At 36.7% G+C, this 15,551-nt stretch overlaps 1 protein-coding gene and 1 long non-coding RNA gene across 2 annotated transcripts; one reads left to right on the top strand and one right to left on the bottom strand.

Annotated features, from left to right (window-relative positions):
* Positions 1 to 1,542: 1,542 nt before the first annotated feature.
* Positions 1,543 to 11,281, bottom strand: LOC122973711 (secretory phospholipase A2 receptor-like). The gene is made up of 3 exons (XM_044341422.1): positions 10,995 to 11,281; positions 2,947 to 3,291; positions 1,543 to 2,467 (listed from the first exon to the last, which is right to left on the bottom strand). The coding sequence occupies exons 1-3, from the start codon at positions 11,116 to 11,118 to the stop codon at positions 2,121 to 2,123; spliced, it is 816 nt and encodes a 271-aa protein (XP_044197357.1). The 5' UTR covers positions 11,119 to 11,281; the 3' UTR covers positions 1,543 to 2,120.
* Positions 11,282 to 13,882: 2,601 nt separating this feature from the next.
* On the top strand, positions 13,883 to 14,941 carry LOC122973713. Its single transcript, XR_006400116.1, has 3 exons — positions 13,883 to 14,006; positions 14,671 to 14,741; positions 14,853 to 14,941. It is a non-coding gene; the product is annotated as an uncharacterized LOC122973713 (long non-coding RNA).
* The last annotated feature ends 610 nt before the right edge of the window (positions 14,942 to 15,551 follow it).

The raw sequence follows: 15,551 nt of genomic DNA on the forward strand, positions 1-15,551 counted from the left end.
GTTATGGAAAGTCCCTTTGGAGCAGGGCACCTATGTCAGTAGCTCAACTTTATTTCTAGGCAACACCCCCAACTCCGGGAGTGATGTCCAAGTTAGGAAATGTGCCTCATGCAGCAGGTGGATGTGACTCCCCTCGTTGAGACCTGCTGATAGACGTAACCGCGGAGCAGAGGAGAGAGACTGAGATAGCGATGTAACCGACCTGCGTGGTGATATTTGACATGTTTTTTCTTTTATTTGTATGCAAGAACTATTTGAAAAAAAACACTATTTGTGCTTTGCAGAATAATGTATTTTTATTCGGGCAAACAAATACAAGTCTGAACATGTTAGAGTGAAGCGCTGCTGGCAGCTGCTGATGGTTGTTGCTGATGTTGTGCCTTGGTGCGCCCTGTCATATTTAATAAATAGCCCAAGGTGTCACCAACAAAAACAAACCTAACTTACAGTAACTAAAAGGACAACAACAACAAAAACATGACTTCCTACTTTCTTGAGCATTCCCATAGGCTAATTGTACTTCACTACACTGCAGAGGGAAATATTGTACTTTTACCCACCACATTTATCTGACAGCTGTTAGGCTACTTTGCATATAAAGCTTTTACATCGAAAAAACATGCTGTATGATAAGCTTACAAAACACAATACATTGTTACAGATTAAACAGGTTGTTTCTAAACTTTACGGCTTAAAAAACAGTATCTTGTTGGGGCCCTTGACACATTTCAGGTGTAGTTAGCTGTTCTAAACTTCAGAGATTTAAATAATCGTTTGAGGCCAATAGAGGTGTAATTTTCCAATATTTCACAGAAACAGTAACAATTAGTAGAAAGTCCAAACAGATGAACAGACATAGCAGAACTTTCTCATTCTTATTTCTTATGCTAGTTAATCATTTCACTACCTGGAGCCATTGAACTAAAATATACACATAGACATAAAAAAATAGCTCAACTAGCTACAACAGTAAAATGCTGCATAAACACTGATGCATCAGTAAAAACAACCTATAATAATATATTGTATAAGTAACAACCAGGGCCATTATTCTGTTAAACAAACTTTTACTTTTGATAATTTAAGTACATTTTGTTCATACCTTTACTAATAAAGAACTTTTACTGCTAATGGAGTGTTTTTATTTGGTCCTGGTGCTTTTACTTAAATAAAGGATCTCTGTAGGTCTTCCACCACTTCTCTTAATCGACCGTCATTTAAGAATGACACCCAGAAAGATTTAAAAACAACTGAATTATATGTAAATCAGTTTCAGAACATGTCCAGACATGTTTGGGATTGTTGTTGTTTTTTTTTTTTGTTTTGCAGTCATTAATTTTACTCTTTGCTAAGTTCTATTGTGATGGTATTCTTTAACAAGTGCTTTCACACTGTACATTATGGTCTGCATTTTCATTCTAAAATCAGGCATCACTGGTTGAACATAAAAAAGAAAAATACACTATGTAGTTTAACAGTTTATTGAGCATCAAATAAATCAAGTATCTGTTTACATAAAACTCAAAGAAATATGATTTTACATTTCGTCACCATCACCAGATCTTAACCAAAACTTTAAAAATGAAGATAAAATATTCCAGAGTGAGTATATGAGATATTTACTACAGCACACCAGTATGGATTGGTATATTTATTTCTATTTCCTCTTGTATACATACTACCACCCTGATGGGATGGAAAATATAGCCTCAAAAGATGAATAAAAAGCCCACACTTTAAAAGAAAAATGTAACAAAATCCTCATGGATAAACAAAGTAGTGAGATGTCATCCAGCATGACAAAGAGAGCTCAGATGTCCCTGAATCAGGACAAAGAGACAGAAAAATATATATTCATATTAATAATAATTGTCCAGGCAGCTGCTGAAATGTGAACATTCTTAGTAGTCATGCAGTGCAACATCTAATTTGTTGTTTTACATTTCATTTCACAACTTACTAAAGAGCACAGATGAAGTTTAGTAATCCTGCAGTACTTGTAATTGACTTTAGTGTCGTACTTTCTCTAAAACTGAATGAAGCAATGGAACAGTAATAATATAAAATTGTTCAAGAAAAATACACAACCAAACAAAGTGAGTAAATGAAAATCAAAGGTTTTAAAACTTGGAACAGATGAAATTATACTTCTCATTATCATGCTGACTGATCCACTGATGTTGTCCTCCTCTGTCCATGGCTCCAGACATGTCACACTCATCCTTCTGTCCAGGTGAGGCCCAGTTCTTATAGGAGACGACCTCGTCACTGACCCAGAACCAGAAATCCAGAGTGCAGGTGTAGCGTAGTCCCAGCCAGACGAAGGGACTGTCAGCCTTCTTGGCTTTCTCTTTGACCAATCTTTGCTGGTGATGGTTAGTGATGGAGACCAGGTCACGGTGGTTCTCTCTGCAGTAATACAAGGCCTCCTCCCAGGTCTTGTTTTCGTTGATCAGGATCACTTTATCTGTCATGGAAGAAATTGAGACAAACACAGGATCATACTAGTAGCTTTGTTTGGTTCATTGTTGAGGACTCTGGGCTCCAATAAGGATTTTCAAAAGCTAATATTAAAAAAGTAGGTTGTAGTCACTGATATTATGTTTGATGTCAAAGTTAAATATCTTTAAATTTGACCTTTTTCATCCAAAAAAAAAAAAAATGTATGAAAAGTATGAAAATTATTTTAGAGCTTGTGGCATCTCTGATAAACACAAGGTCTCTGATGTAAACAAGACTTAACAAACTGAAAGCTGCACAATTTAAGAAACTAATCATTGTAAAAAAACCAAAAAAACAGATTTAGTTCATGTACATGTAGCTGTGAGGTAAGAATACATAGGCTACAGAATCTAGATGTAAAATGAATTAATAAATCAATAAATCCAGCTTGACCTTCAGACTGTTTCCAGTGCTGTTCCCATGGAGCAAACTATGAAAACCCACCGTCATAGCAGAAGAAGGATTTTTTTTCACGACAGTCGTCAGTCTTCCATCTGCCTGTTTTATCCAACATGGTCATTGCACATTTCCGTATGGTTTGGTGATTACCAATGTGATCCCAGTGTCTGAAAGAGGACGGACTCCCATCTGACCACATCCAATTATCTCTGAACAGGCCGACCCAATATTCTCTGAAATAAGTGTTTTTTATCTCTTCCTTTAGCTCTTCGTCTTCTAACTGGTTGAGCCCGCTGACCAGGTCCGTGTGATGTTCTCTGCAGTGGCTCTGAGCCTCTAGCCACGTCGTGTATTTGTTAATCAAATAGAATTTTTTGTGTGGCTTCTTTTCTGTAGAGCAAACAGAAAAACTTATTATTATCTAATATTCTGTCTTTTTTATGAAATACACATTTATTTAGTAACGTAAAGCAAAATAATGGATTCAATTTACTTCATTAGTTCAGTTAAGAGATTTTCTAGAAATTAGTGAAAAGTGTGTGAGACGTACAAAATGATGGATTACTTAAAGGAATAGTTAAACATTTTGGGAAACACGTTTCTTTGCTTTATTGCTGATATCACTCTCATGTTTGTCTGGTGAATGTAAAGCTACTGTCAGCAGCTAGTTAGCTTAGCTTAGTAAAAGACTGGAAGCAGTAACAAAATCTGCCTACTAGCACATCTAAACCCCACCAATTAACATTTTATATCTTGTTTGTTTAATCCAAATGAGATATAACGTTTTAATTAGTGAGCTTTAGATGTGCTGGTAGGTGGATTTTGTTACCTTTGGACAGAGCTAGAATAGCTGTTTCTCACTGTTTCCAGTCTTGCTAAGCTAAGTAAAGCTGAGCTAACTGGCTGCTTTGTATTTATTGTACAAACATTAGAGTGGTTATTTTGATCTCATTATTCTTTCAATCACAAGTGAAATTGATTAGAACACGGTTCTACACAGCAAGAGAGGGTCACTTAAAATAATTTAAGCAGTTTGCTCAGGTAATATTTTGTGTTATGTACATTTTATGTTGTGATATCTTTGTTTTCCATTACATTAGAATACCTTTGTCCAAAGTTTATGAAGCAAGTGGCAGTATCTCAGCAAACTTACTAATTAATATTACATTCTCGACCAAAAAATTCACATACATCTGGCTTTGGAATGATTTTTTAGACACACAAGCTCAGGTAGTCATGTACTTTTAAATCATTTTCTTCCAAAGAGATACATCCATCTATAGTGCAACTGTTAGAAAACCAAAATGTACAAAATAGGCTCAAAAGTATTCTCACCATCATAGCAGATAAATGTCATGTATGTCGAAGTACAAAAGCTAACCTCCCATTTGAGGTCGCAATACGATGTCATATACCCACAGTTCTCATAATTTATAAAATGTGACTCTCCATGACACCATTTTGCCTCAGTTGCATTGTACTCCACCCCTGGCAGAGACCAGTGCCACATGGCAGTTCCTGTGCCTGGCTTGTTGTGCAGCCCAATCCAGGCTTCCTGTTGATTCTCTTTAGACTTACAGAGTCTCCTCACGTCCATTATGTTATACACTGTGGCCAGGTCTGTATACTTCTCTCTGCAGTATGCCTGGGCGTTATACCAGGTCTTTTTCTCTTCAATAAAGTGGTACTCATATTGTTGACATGTTAAGAAGGAACCTAAAACCAGAGAAAATACTGCATTGTTGGAGCTGAATAATTTCAAGCATTTCATAAATAAAACAAAATCCCAGGTCGCACCCACTACTTACACCATCCTTTTAATTTAATGGGACTGAGCTCATTTACTTGTGTGTGTGTGTGTGTGTGTGTGTGTGTGTGTGTGTGTGTGTGTGTGTTTTCTTTGTGTGGGTGAGGATGGGAAGGGTCAGTAACAGTGTCTGTTTTGTCTGTTTTACGTTTACATTTTACAATGATCCACTTACCCATCAGAATGAGCAGAAACAGACTCCACTGCATCTTTGCCCTGTTAGATGAAACTGATATTTTAACACAGTGAGTTTAACAGCTTGTCTCCATTTGCATAAATACACACTGTAAGATCAGGCTAAATAAACTGTAGTTCTCCCCTCACACATGGCTTGTGCAGAAGTCTAATAAGAAAGAGGAATACAGTGGAAAATGTGCAAATCATAATCAAACCAGATACAACAGTGCTTCGCATTCAGAAACCCCATCAAAGTGTAAGATTTGATGTACAAATAAAAATATAATATAAAAGATGTTAGTAATGAATAGGATGATGGTAGTGGTAATGGTGAGGATGCTGCAGCTGTTGATCTGTGGGTTAAGTTACTGTAATGAGTCAGATGGCACATTGCTTCAACATCTTTAAATGGAAACTGTAAATATTAAAGCAGGAGACAAATGAATTGTGAGACAGAATATGATCGGCAGGCACTTTGGTAAATGGAATGATGAAAAGTCAAGTCAAATCAATTGTATTCATAAAGCACATTTCACACACAGGTAAGCTCAACATGCTTTACAGTAAAAGACAGAAAACAATAAACAGATGAGATAGAAAACACATATATAATAAAATACTCCATATAAATAAAATAACCTTTCAGCCATCCATACAATGAACACACATATAAAGTACAGCTTTTTACAAGCTTTGTCCTATTCCTACAACAGCACTCACTCATGGACGACAGCAGACGTGCACAAAGACACACACACACACACACACACACACACACACACACACACACACACAAAAAGCAATGTGTCGAGACTGCTTTCAAAAGAAGATACAGTTGTAGCAGATATCAGGTCATCAGGCATCAGGTTTGTTTCAGAGAACAGCATCATAGTGACTTAATGCACCTTCACCTGATTTAACTGTCGGTACGTTTAAGAGACACATGCTTGATGATCTGAGGAACGAAAAAGTTAAATGTATAAACCTTTTAAATTTAAATTTTACAATTCCCTTTTAAAATTCGATTACCTATTTAAGAAAATGTAATTATTATAATTGGCACATTTAGTGATCTATGTTAGTTTTCATTACTTTGAGTTTCATAAGACATGTTTGAAAGTGAAAATTCAGTTAATACATTAAATTATATTACATTTAATTCAAAATACTCCTCTGGCACCATGTCAACCAAAACTTTACATTACACAGTAAGCTTCACATATTTACTGAAGGGGGATTGTACTTGATTGCAATATAGTAACAGGTGTTTTTGTCTTTAAGTCTACCTTAGGTAAAATACTGAACACTACATAATTAAAAAAAAGTTGTTCAAATCACTTGAAAAGACAAAATTCAGAACACCTAAAAGAAGACTTAGATTTGACATGATACAGAGTCTTAACTTACTTTTTCTGATTCCTGCTCTCCTCAGATTCACTCTGCTCTGATGTCTCTCCCTTCTGTGCTGAAAGAAACTGTTGTACGATAGTGTTAATCCTGTACATATTCTCTGGTTGCTACATTAATGTCTGCTTTTGAATATGGAAATGTCACATCTTAATTACTTCCAGGAATTGTCCATTGTTAACAAGAGTAAGTCCTTGTCCTTGTGGACAGAGGTATTCTAATGTAATGGAAAACAAAGATACCACAAGTAGATAAAATGTACATTACACAAAATACTACCTGAACAAACTGTTTAAAACATGAATTATTTTCAGTGACCCTCTCTTGCAGACATTTCACTCACAAATTGAACTATTTATTGTGTTGGTCTCACTTGAGGTTGTTGACTGTTAACAAGCAGAAAGAAAAGGTATCACTGTTCTTTAGTTACTGGCTACTAAAGAGGAGAGTTACCTACAGCACTGTGGCCCTGCAATCTGTAAAGATCCAGTTTCAACCAACACAGGTTTTTTTTAATTTAGAATTTTCTCTTGCACTGCAACCGTCTCAGTTTCTTTAGTGTGAGAATTTCAACATAAGATACAATTATGCTCAAAGGAGTCAGTTAACCTGGATGTCAATGTTAAATATCAGTTAAAGGGTGACTACATGCCAAATCATTTTATTTATTTTATGCTGTAAGCATAATCACATGTTATGTTGGCATATGATGTTAACACAGGAGATTTCTCCAACAATACAGATACTGTGTGTAAAAACTTCCTTTTCTGCTCAATATCTGAGAATATCTTTTTTCAAAAATGGTGTTCTTCAGCCTTGGCATTGATTCTACAGTCTCTGAACTCTTCTGGAGGGATGAATACCATTTTTTAAAAAAAGATATTCTCTCATTTGGTGTTTTGATGATGGTGGTGGAGAGCGCTGTCTAACACAAAATCTCCCATATGTGTTCAGTTGGGTTGAGATCTGGTGACTGTGAAGGCCATAGCATATGATTTACATAATTTTCATACTCATCAAACCATTCAGTGATCTCTCGTGCCCTGTGAATTGGGGCCTTGTCATCCTGAAAGAGACCACTCCCATCAGGATAGAAATGTTTCATCATAGGATAAAGGTGATCACTCAGAACAACTTTGTATTGATTTGCAGTGACCCTTCCCTCTAAGGGGACAAGTGGACCCAAACTATGCCAGCAAAATGCTTCCCACAGCATAACAGAGCCACCAGATCCCCTCACTGTAGGGGTCGAGCATTCAGGCCTGTACCAGTTTTTCGCCTGTATATATTAATATACTGTATACCACACAGATTGGAGAGATAAGTACGTATTTAACGTTATATAGGATGCAAAATATAACATCAAATGAAAGGAAAAATATAGCATCAACCTCAGGGAATAACAGCACTTAGCAGCTGCTTTCACGTTTACAATTATTACATTTTGCCTGCTTTCAGGGGGTAAATGTTGTCTAGTAGAAAATAGCCTAGTCTGGCACATTTCTTGGGTGCAAAACTTTCTGCCCCAGATCCAGTTATTTTCAGTGTGTGGTGTCGACCAATCAGGGGCCACCAGGAAAAACCAAATATATCACACACATACTGCCGTCTGGCAGACAAAAGTACACCCTTTGGCACACAGACAAATTTGGCAGGCGGCGCTTTTCATTAGTCACCGCACATTTCTGTAGTTATGTATGACCACACACCCCTGGTTGTGACTCTGAGAAGAGGGTTAGGGTTAGCGCTCAGAGTCACTTAACAGAGAGTGAGAGAGAGTGGACCATGAAAAACAATGCAAATGAATTTGCAATATATACCAGTTCAATATTGTTGTTGTGTACTACTACTTTAGGTTTTTGTGTGTTGATTCAGTTATGGCAACTGTATCTGAAAAATTGTGTTAATATAAATACAACAGCAAATATACAGATGCAGCTTATGTGTGTGACGATACAGACAGACAGACATACATGTATATGTAAATTAATACATAAATACTGTAAAATAATAAATTCATGATTCGTATTATTATTATAATATTCAAACCCCAGACAGAGCTCACACAGTCAATGGGCACCATGAATAAAAAATATGAATACTTCAAGGGAATGAAAACAATAACATGATTTTAAGGTATTCACTGATAATATTCCACCGGTTATGAATCTGCTCCCTGGAAGTCGGAACAGTAAGAAAATGTTGGGTCAAAGGTCATATTAGCCCAGGATCTGTTTACTTTGTTACCATAAATTCTGTAATTCCTATACACACCTATATAACATTACACATAAACATTTGCATGGTCACATAACAGTGAACAAAGACATTCACATTGTAAAATCTCTCTCTAATATCCCTCTTTATCTTCCTGTGTCTGTGTTTGTGTACAATTTGCATCCCTGTGGACATCAGGCACGGGTTATCTTCAGCTTATAATACTTATAGAGAGATCTGTACACGTTTTAGCTTTATTATCTTTAGAAAAGACCAAGACAACACTAGAGGAGAACAGGATCAACACCAGTCACATGTTAGAGTGTAGCTGTGTTATATGAAGACCAGAGGAGGCGGGTCCATAGAGGCAGAGGAGGTTGCCCCTCTATTTTTTGGGAAGCAAGAGGGAGATCAAAATATAAAACAGAGTATTTGGTTGAAATAAACCACCACCACCACTTCACACAGACTGGTGTGAAGTGGTGGTGGGGGGCAGTGGGTGAGGAGTGGGAGTCAGAGGGGGACGTACTCCTGCTGTCCTCCTTAGGGTGGGATCACTTACATCAATTTAATGTACTTCATTTATTTTCATACTAATCTATGATTGGCCAAGACACGTAAAATGACTCTCTAAGGGAGGACGTCCTCACTAACCAATCGACAACCAGAATGCAATATTGACATGGCGTTGGTCCAATGACAGTTTCCAGATTTTATCTCCAATTCTCTACCACCGTAACGTACGTGAGTGTGACAAACTGGTAAGAGAAGAAGAGCGGTAAAATATAGAGAAACTGATAGCGTAGGAAATTGTTTTATTGTCATATAAAATTGTCCCCCACCCATCCGATTTCATCAGGTGGGGGACAATGATATAGTATGATGCAGTTTGTTGTAAGATTACATGTTGGTTTTTCTCAAAAAAATCTCCAATCTTTTGCGTCACCAGCCCCCACTGATGAAGACACTGGTGGAGTTGGAGACTTCCAAATAAATGAAAGTCCCCCTTCACTCAAAAATGTGTTTTTCTTCCTGTTCCTACAGTTGGATGTTTGAGCTTTACTGTGCATAATGACGTATGTGCAGAGTTTGTCACTAGGAGGCTGTTTTCACATTCATCTGCTTAAAAGTGGAAAGTTTCTCTTTGCTGACTTTAAGGGGTGGGCCTATGAGCAGGATTTTGTGACATCACAACTACTTTGGAAGACAACTATGGTCCAGTATTCAACTTGCAGTGCACAAACACTGAGAATGGACTTTACAGTGAGGTAGGAGATATCTTGTATACAGCAGTTAAAGTATTGAAAAACATTTAATTTGTATATTCATAGATTCTGGAAATTTTAATGAGGGAGAAGGAGGAGACGCCATTTTAAGGATTTTAACATTGTAATTATACTTTTTTCTGACAAACATTATTGTTCCAAGCAGAGTATTTTTGTATCCCTTATACATGTGTGGAGGAGATCTTTAAATGATCACCAAGTGATCATGATTATTATGATTATTTGAAGCAAATACACTGGAAATGTGGGACAAAATGAATTCAAGATTGAGAGTCAGATCTGGATCTCCAAGTCTTAACAACCTACTGAGATGTACGGAGTCACGTGGTCCTAACCTTTTTGAACCATGTGAAAAAATATATGTTGACATACTCTAATAATTTCACTGGTTTAAACATACAGTTCAGTTTGTTTCAAAAACAGGCTTTTTTAGACAGGTGCAAATATTAAGTTTTATCTGGCCACATAGACACTTCCACAGTTTTAGGTACACAAACTAAAGACTGGAAACAGTAACAAAATCTGCCTACTAACACATCTAAAGCTCACTAATTAATATTTTATATCTTGTTTGTTTATCCCATACAAAAACACTGAGAAGTGATACTTCTCTCAGAGTGACACTGAGGGTTTTTTGTGGGGATGTTATGGGCCAGACTATTTCTTGAGCATTAACTTCCTGGAGTCTCTGCTGGTTGCCTGGCAACTGCTCCCAGTAAAGAAACAGTCCAGCACATAACCCCTCATAAAAGAACAAATTATTGGTTTTACACTTCAGTTTTGTACGGATTAAACAAATGAGATGTAACATTTTAATTGTTACCTTTGAACAGAGCCAGAATAGCTGTTTCTCAATGGTTCCAGTCTTGCTAAGCTAAGCTGAGCTAACTGGCTGCTTTGTATTTATTGTACAAACATGAGAGTGGTTCTTTTGATCTCATTATTCTTTCAATCACAAGTGAAATTGATTAAAATACAGTTAAAGAAGCAAGTGGAAGTATCTCACCAAACTTACAAATTAATCTCATGTTCTTGACAAAACAAAAGTCACATACATATGGCTTTAGAATGATTTTTGAGACACAGAAGCACAGGTAGTTATGTAGTTTTAAATCATTTTCATCCAAAGAGATACATCCATATATAGTGCAACTGTTAGAAAACCAAAATGTACATAAGAGGCCCATAACTATTCTCACCATCATAGCAGATAAATCCATGTTTCTCAGTACAAGGGATAACCACCAAGTATAAGTGACTATTATGTTTAATTATCAGCACATAGCTCTCATCATTTCCAACAAATGATTGCCTCACTTGCATTGTACTTCAGCCCTGGCAGAGACTGGTGCCAGTTTCTTGTGCCCGGTGGGTTGTGCAGCCCAATCCAGGCTTCCTGTGGATTCTCTGTAGAGTTACGGAGTCTCCTCACGTCTGTCATGTTATACACTGTGGCCAGGTCTGTATAGTTCTCTCTGCATTACATCTGGGCGTCATTCCAGGTCTTTTTCTCTCTAATAAAGTGGTACTCATATAATATAATATACATAGACAAATGAAGAAGGAACCTAAAACCAGAGAAGATACTGCATTGTTGGAGTTGAAGAATTTCAAGCATATCATAAATAAAGCAAAATCCAAAGTCACACCCACTACTTACACCATCCTTTTAATTTAATGAGACTGAGCTCACTAACTTGGTTATTTTATGTGATAAGCAGAGTGAGCAGTCCAGCTGTTTTATGAATCAAGCTAGTGAGTTGTATCTACAGTATGAGATCACACACAGTCTTAGAGAGGAGCATTATTTGTACTACATCAACACGTTGCATGCATTGGTTGTAAAATTGTCATAAAAATGCATCTTTACTTTAGAAACCTCTTTTTGCATTGTCTCTTCATGTGAGTGGGAGTCCTTTGTGTGTGTGTGTGTGTGTGTGTGTGTGTGCATTAGGGATGTGCAGAGGGCCCAGTAGTTGTATTTGTATCTGTTTTTGTTGAGGCAGCAAAATGATTTGTATTTGTACAAATAATTTCGGGTCTCGAACTAGAGTGTCCCAGATCATAGACGACCTATTTATACACCCATAACACAGATAAAGCACAGCGTGTAACAGGTAGGGAAGAACTTCAAAGGCAAATTATTGCTTTCTACTTTTTATTTATTGTTTACTTTTTACAACCTAACTTTGTGAAAAGGAGAAGGGGAACAACAGGTTATGGAGAGTCCCTTTGGAGCAGGGCAGTAGCTCAACTTTATCTCTAGGCAACACCCCCAACTCAGGGAGTGATGTCCAAGTTAGGAAATGTGCCTCATGCAGCAGGTGGATGTGACTCCCCTCGTTTAGACCCGCTGATAGACGTAACCGCGGAGCAGAGGAGAGAGACTGAGATAGCGATGTAACCGACCTGCGTGGTGATATTTGACATGTTTTTTCTTTTTTTTCCCGCAAAAACAGATCATTTTAAAAAATATTTGTATGCAAGAAATATTGGTAAAAAAAAACACTATTTGTGCTTTGCAGAATAATGTATTTTTATTCGGGCAAACAAATACAAGTCTGAACATGTTAGAGTGAAGCGCTGCTGGCAGCTGCTGATGGTTGTTGCTGATGTTGTGCCTTGGTGTAATTTTCCAATATTTCACAGAAACAGTAACAATTAGTAGAAAGTCCAAACAGATGAACAGACATAGCAGAACTTTCTCATTCTTATTTCTTATGCTAGTTAATCATTTCACTACCTGGAGCCATTGAACTAAAATATACACATAGACATAAAAAAATAGCTCAACTAGCTACAACAGTAAAATGCTGCATAAACACTGATGCACCAGTAAAAACAATCTATAATAATATATTGTATAAGTAACAACCAGGGCCATTATTCTGTTAAACAAACTTTTACTTTTGATAATTTAAGTACATTTTGTTCATACCTTTACTAATGAAGAACTTTTACTGCTAATGGAGTGTTTTTATTTGGTCCTGGTGCTTTTACTTAAATAAAGGATCTGTGTAGGTCTTCCACCACTTCTCTTAATCGACCATCATTTAAGAATGACACCTAGAAAGATTTAAAAACAACTGAATTATATGTAAATCAGTTTCAGAACATGTCCAGACATGTTTGGGATTGTTGTTGTTGTTTTTTTTTGTTTTGCAGTCATTAATGTTACTCTTTGCTAAGTTCTATTGTGATGGTTTTCTTTAACAAGTGCTTTCACACTGTACATTATGGTCTGCATTTTCATTCTAAAATCAGGCATCACTGGTTGAACATAAAAAAGAAAAAAACACTACGTAGTTTAACAGTTTATTGAGCATCAAATAAATCAATGATCTGTTTACATAAAACTCAAAGAAATATGATTTTACATTTTGTCACCGTCACCAGATCTTAACCAAAACTTTAAAAATTAAGATAAAATATTCCAGAGTGAGTATATGAGATATTTACTACAGCACACCAGTATGGACTGGTATATTTATTTCTATTTCCTCTTGTATACATACTACCACCCTGATGGGATGGAAAATATAGCCGCAAAAAATAAATAAAAAGCCCACACTTTAAAAGAAAAATGTAATAAAATCCTCATGGATAAACAATGTAGTTATATGTCATCGAGCATGACAAAGAGAGTTCAGATGTTCCTGAATCAGGACAAGGAGACAGAAAAATATATATTCATATTAATAATAATTGTCCAGGCAGCTACTGAAATGTGAACATTCTTAGTAGTCATTCAGTGCAACATCTAATTTTTTGTTTTACATTTCATTTCACAACTTACTAAAGAGCACAGATGAAGTTTAGTAATCCTGCAGTACTTGTAATTGACTTTAGTGTTGTACTTTCTCTAAAACTGAATGAAGCAATGGAACAGTAATAATATAAAATTGTTCAAGAAAAATACACAACCAAACAAAGTGAGTAAATGAAAATCAAAGGTTTTAAAACTTGGAACAGATGAAATTATACTTCTTATTATCATGCTGACTGATCCACTGATGTTGTCCTCCTCTGTCCATGGCTCCAGACATGTCACACTCATCCTTCTGTCCATCTGAGGCCCAGTTCTTATAAGAGACGACCTCGTCACTGACCCAGAACCAGAAATCCAGAGTGCAGGTGTAGCGTAGTCCCAGCCAGACGAAAGGACTGTCAGCCTTCTTGGCTCTCTCTTCGACCAATCTCTGCTGGTGAAGGTTAGTGATAGAGACCAGGTCATGATGGTTCTTTCTGCAGTAATACAAGGCCTCCTCCCAGGTCTTGTTTTGTTTGATCAGGATCACTTTATCTGTCATGGAAGACATTGAGACAAACACAGGATCATACTAGTAGCTTTGTTTGGTTCATTGTTGAGGACTCTGGGCTCCAATAAGGATTTTCAAAAGCTAATATTAAAGAAGTAGGTTGTAGTCACTGATATTATGTTTGGTGTCAAAGTTAAATATCTTTAAATTTGACCTTTTTAATCCTAAAAAAATCACAGTATGTGAATCATTTTAGAGCTAGCAGCATCTCTGATAAACACAAGGTCTCTGATGTAAACAAGACTTGACAAAATGAAAGCTGCACAATTTAAGAAACCAATCATTGTAAAAAAACAAAAGCAAAACAGATTTAGTTCATGTACATGTAGCTGTGAGGTAAGAATACATAGACTACAGAATCTAGATGTAAAATAAATGAATAAATCAATAAATCCAGCTTGATCTTCAGACTGTTTCCAGTGCTGTTCCCATGGAGCAAACTATGAAAACCCACCGTCATAGCAGAAAAAGGATTTTTCTTCATCACAGTTTTTAGTCTTCCAACTGCCTGTTTCATCCAACGTGGTCACTGCACATTTCTTTTTGTCTGGCTTAGGTCTCAAAATGTCAGAATAGCTGTGATCCCAGTGTCTGAAAGAGAAAGGACTCTGATCTGACCACCTCCAGGTGTCTCCGACCCAATACCAACTGGAAGGATCTTTTTGTATCTCTCTTATTAGCTCTTTGTCTTGTAGCTGGTTGAGTCCACTGACCAGGTCCGTGTGATTTTTTCTGCAGTAGCTCTGAGCCTCTGGCCACGTCTTCTTTTCTTTAATCAAATTAAATTTTTCGTGTGGATTCTTTCCTGTGGAGTAAACAGAAAAACTTGCATCATCTAATATTCTGTCTTTTTATGAAATACACATTTATTCAGTAATGTAAAGCAAAGTAATGGATTCAATTTACTTGATTAGTGCAGTTCAGAGATTTTCTAGAGGTGTGTGAGGTACAGAATGATGGATTACTTAAAGGAACAGATAAACATTTTGAGACACATGTTTCTTTGCTTTATGTCTGATATCACTCTCATGTTTGTTCGGTGAATGTAAAGCTACTGTCAGCAGCTGCTTAGCTTAGTTTAGCAAAAGACTGGAAACAGACTATTTCTTGAGCATTGACTTCCTGGAGTCCCTGCTGGTTACCTGGCAACTGTATCCAGTCAAGAAACAGTCCAGCACATAACCCTTCATAAAAGAACAAATTATTGTTTTTACACTTCAGTTTTGTATGAATTAAACAAATGAGATGTAACATGTTAATTAGTGAGCTTTAGAGGTGCTGGTAGGTGGATTTTGTTACCTTTGAACAGAGCCAAAATAGCTGTTTCTCACTGTTTCTGGGCTTCCGAAGCTAAACTGAGCTAACTGGCGGCTTTGTATTTATTGTACAAACATGAGAGTGGTTCTTTTGATCTCATTATTCTTTCAATCACAAGTG

The sequence above is a fragment of the Thunnus albacares genome, chromosome 22 (assembly GCF_914725855.1).
Source record: "Thunnus albacares chromosome 22, fThuAlb1.1, whole genome shotgun sequence".
NCBI classification, from domain to species: Eukaryota; Metazoa; Chordata; class Actinopteri; order Scombriformes; family Scombridae; genus Thunnus; species Thunnus albacares.

Bases quoted from the DNA above. Each gene is read 5' to 3' on its own strand.
- LOC122973711 (XM_044341422.1), bottom strand. From the start codon at position 11,118: ATGCAAGTGAGGCAATCATTTGTTGGAAATGATGAGAGCTATGTGCTG. The intron at 3,292-10,994 runs GTGAGAATAGTT...TTTGCTCTACAG, and splicing joins TGGATTTATCTGCTATGATG to AAAAGAAGCCACACAAAAAA. The intron at 2,468-2,946 runs GTGGGTTTTCAT...CTTCCATGACAG, and splicing joins ATCCTTCTTCTGCTATGACG to ATAAAGTGATCCTGATCAAC.